General features: G+C 60.1%; 1 protein-coding gene across 1 annotated transcript in view; it reads right to left on the bottom strand.

The window, feature by feature from the left end:
• Window positions 1-1,169, bottom strand: part of LOC111611001 — a 3,018-nt gene extending 1,849 nt beyond the window's left edge. Inside the window, exon 1 of the mRNA XM_023346466.1 lies at window positions 1-1,169. This exon is cut by the window's left edge and continues 533 nt beyond it. Coding sequence (XP_023202234.1) covers window positions 1-847 — 847 coding nt within the window. The 5' untranslated portion in view covers window positions 848-1,169.
• Between the last annotated feature and the right edge of the window lie 1,723 nt (window positions 1,170-2,892).

Genomic DNA, 2,892 nt, shown 5'->3' with positions numbered 1-2,892 from the left:
GGCTCATGTAGCTGAGGAATGCAACAATTCGACCCATCTTTGATTTAACATTTTCAACATGCTTTCGCGAGCGTATAGCCCCGGTCAGATGCCGGTTATATTCCTGCAGGTAGCAACGGATGACTGGAGGAAATGTAATCAGCTTACTAACCGTGCTGGAGGACGGGGCCTGCGGTTCGTCCCTTATCTCCGGCAGTCCAGTCAGCTCCGCCTGCGGTTCGTCCCCGATCTCCGGCCCTCCGGCAATCTCCTCCTCCTCGACGACCACCGAGTCCGCGGCTGGCACGTCGGCACTGGTGCCAAGCCCGCCGGGAAGACATGGCTCCGGCTCTGGTGGCGGGGAGTCCGCCGAGGTCGAACGGGGAGGAGTGGGGCTCAGTCGGCCGGGAAGCCCTCGCCCCTGCACCACGTCCGAAGCCAGCGAGGGAGGGGAAAGAGTAGGGGGGGGAGGCGGGGAAGCGGAGGCGGCGGCGGCTTCTTCCCTGCCCCGTGAACCGTCCAGGTCCAAGCTGGTGGCTAACGGCGGGTCGGGACCCGAGGCCCGAAGTTCTCTCACCTGCCTAAGCGTTTTGCGCCACTGGAGCTTCCTCAAAAGCCGCCTCTTCTCCTTGGCACCCAGATCACGGTGAGCGTCTTGGAGGTGCTGCGCCACCCTGGACCCCCCGTAAGCGCATCCGCGGACGGGGCACTTCATTCCGCGGACACTCACTCGCCCTCTGGCAAACGCCAACAGGATCCTTCGCTCCTGGGCGTTCCTGACGCTATGAACGTCATCCAAGTGGCTCCGCAGGCGCCAAGATTTGCTCTGGCAAACAGGGCAACGATTTTTAAACTTAGAAGCCGTCATCACTCCGCGAGGGTCAGATAGCAACTGAGAAGCAGGGCACCTCCGCAGCCCAGCTATATATGCAGGCGTGCTTCCCCCCCGCCCCCCCGATCAAGCCTAATTGGCAACACCTGGTCCCAATTCAGGGCGTCCAATCAGGGAAGCTCCTGATGATCGGCTTCCAATCGAGCCTAATTGGCGACACCTGGCCTCGTTAGACCCCGAAATCGGGGCCGAATTTTCGGGCTGTCCCTCCGGGCCTGCCTTCAGGGCCTGCCTTCAGGGCCGGACCGGGGGGACAGGCGTCCCGAGAGCCGCGCCGCTCCTCCCCGGACGGCGGGAGGCTCCCTTACGATCCTAAGACGGGTTAGGGGCCGGCCCGCCCCGTCCGCGGGGGGGGCCCGGCGGAACGAAAGTCGCTCGCTCGCTCGCTCGCTCGCTCGGGGCTACGGCTCGGACGGGCACCCTCCCTCCCACCCCCTCCTTACACCGCCTTCCCAGGGGCACGGAGCCGAGAAAATGTCTAAGTGTCGACGGGACTCGGTGCAAATTTCTCGACTCGAAGACCGGCCGCCTTCCCAGGGGCACGGAGCCGAGAAAATGTCTAAGTGTCGACGGGACTTGGTGCAAATTTCTCGACTCGAAGACCGGCCGCCTTCCCAGGGGCACGGAGCCGAGAAAATGTCTAAGTGTCGACGGGACTTAGTGCAAATTTCTCGACTCGAAGACCGGCCGCCTTCCCAGGGGCACGAACCTCAGGGCCTTGCGTGCTGGAGGGTCCAGTCCGAGTTAGGGGTGCTTAACAGTGGGATGCCGCGGTCCGGAGGGGGCGTGAGGTTCCAGGACTTCCAGGACTTCCAGGGCAGGGCACCTGCGCGGGCGGCCGTATCCGCAGCACCTCACCGTCCTCGGCCTCGAGGCTCCGGAGGACCCCGGTGATTTTCGACCTCCATAAATTTTTTCAAAAACGCATTTCCCCGGGGGAAGCCGCATATTGCCGGAAAGGCCAGAGTCCGGAGAATCCTCTGGTGTGGTCGTTTGGCTTCTGGGACGCCCGCAGGAGGAATTAAAAATCGAAAACCCGAACTGCTCAAAGGGTTCGAAAAGGCACTTTCCCGGGGACCAGGGGGTTCCAAACCAGGATCAATAAGCTCAGAATATTGCCCTGATCACGGCCGTGTCACTCCCGTCGTCCTGGGATAAAGTTGAATTTTCGGACTTCCAGAGGGGGTCCCTCAAGCAGGCGGCCGTATCCGCAGCACCTCACTGTCGTCGGCCTCGAGCTCCCGATGCCCCGGTGATTTTCGACCTCCATAAATTTTTTTAAAAACGCATTTCCCCGGGGAAAGCCGCATATTGCCGGAAAGGCCAGAGTCCGGAGAGTAGCCTGGTGTGGTCGTTTGGCCTCTGGGACGTCCGCAGGAGGAATTAAAAATCGAAAACCATAATTGGTCAAAACGGTCAAAAAGGCACTTTCCCGGGGACCAGGGGGTTCCAAACCAGGATCAATAAGCTCAGCACTATGCCCTGATCACGCCTATGTCACTCCCATCAGCCTGGGATAAAGTTGAATTTTCGGACTTCCAGAGGGGGTCCCTCAAGCAGGCGGCCGTATCCGCAGCACCTCACTGTCGTCGGCCTCGAGCTCCCGATGCCCCGGTGATTTTCGACCTCCATAAATTTTTTTAAAAACGCATTTCCCCGGGGAAAGCCGCATATTGCCGGAAAGGCCAGAGTCCGGAGAGTAGCCTGGTGTGGTCGTTTGGCCTCTGGGACGTCCGCAGGAGGAATTAAAAATCGAAAACCCGAACTGCTCAAAGGGTTCGAAAAGGCACTTTCCCGGGGACCAGGGGGTTCCAAACCAGGATCAATAAGCTCAGAATATTGCCCTGATCACGGCCGTGTCACTCCCGTCGTCCTGGGATAAAGTTGAATTTTCGGACTTCCAGAGGGGGTCCCTCAAGCAGGCGGCCGTATCCGCAGCACCTCACTGTCGTCGGCCTCGAGCTCCCGATGCCCCGGTGATTTTCGACCTCCATAAATTTTTTTAAAAACGCATTTCCCCG

The sequence above is a fragment of the Xiphophorus maculatus genome, chromosome 14 (assembly GCF_002775205.1).
Source record: "Xiphophorus maculatus strain JP 163 A chromosome 14, X_maculatus-5.0-male, whole genome shotgun sequence".
NCBI lineage: Eukaryota > Metazoa > Chordata > Actinopteri > Cyprinodontiformes > Poeciliidae > Xiphophorus > Xiphophorus maculatus.
Note: the sequence above shows the minus strand (reverse complement) of the source record. Positions and strands in the feature narration are given on the sequence as shown.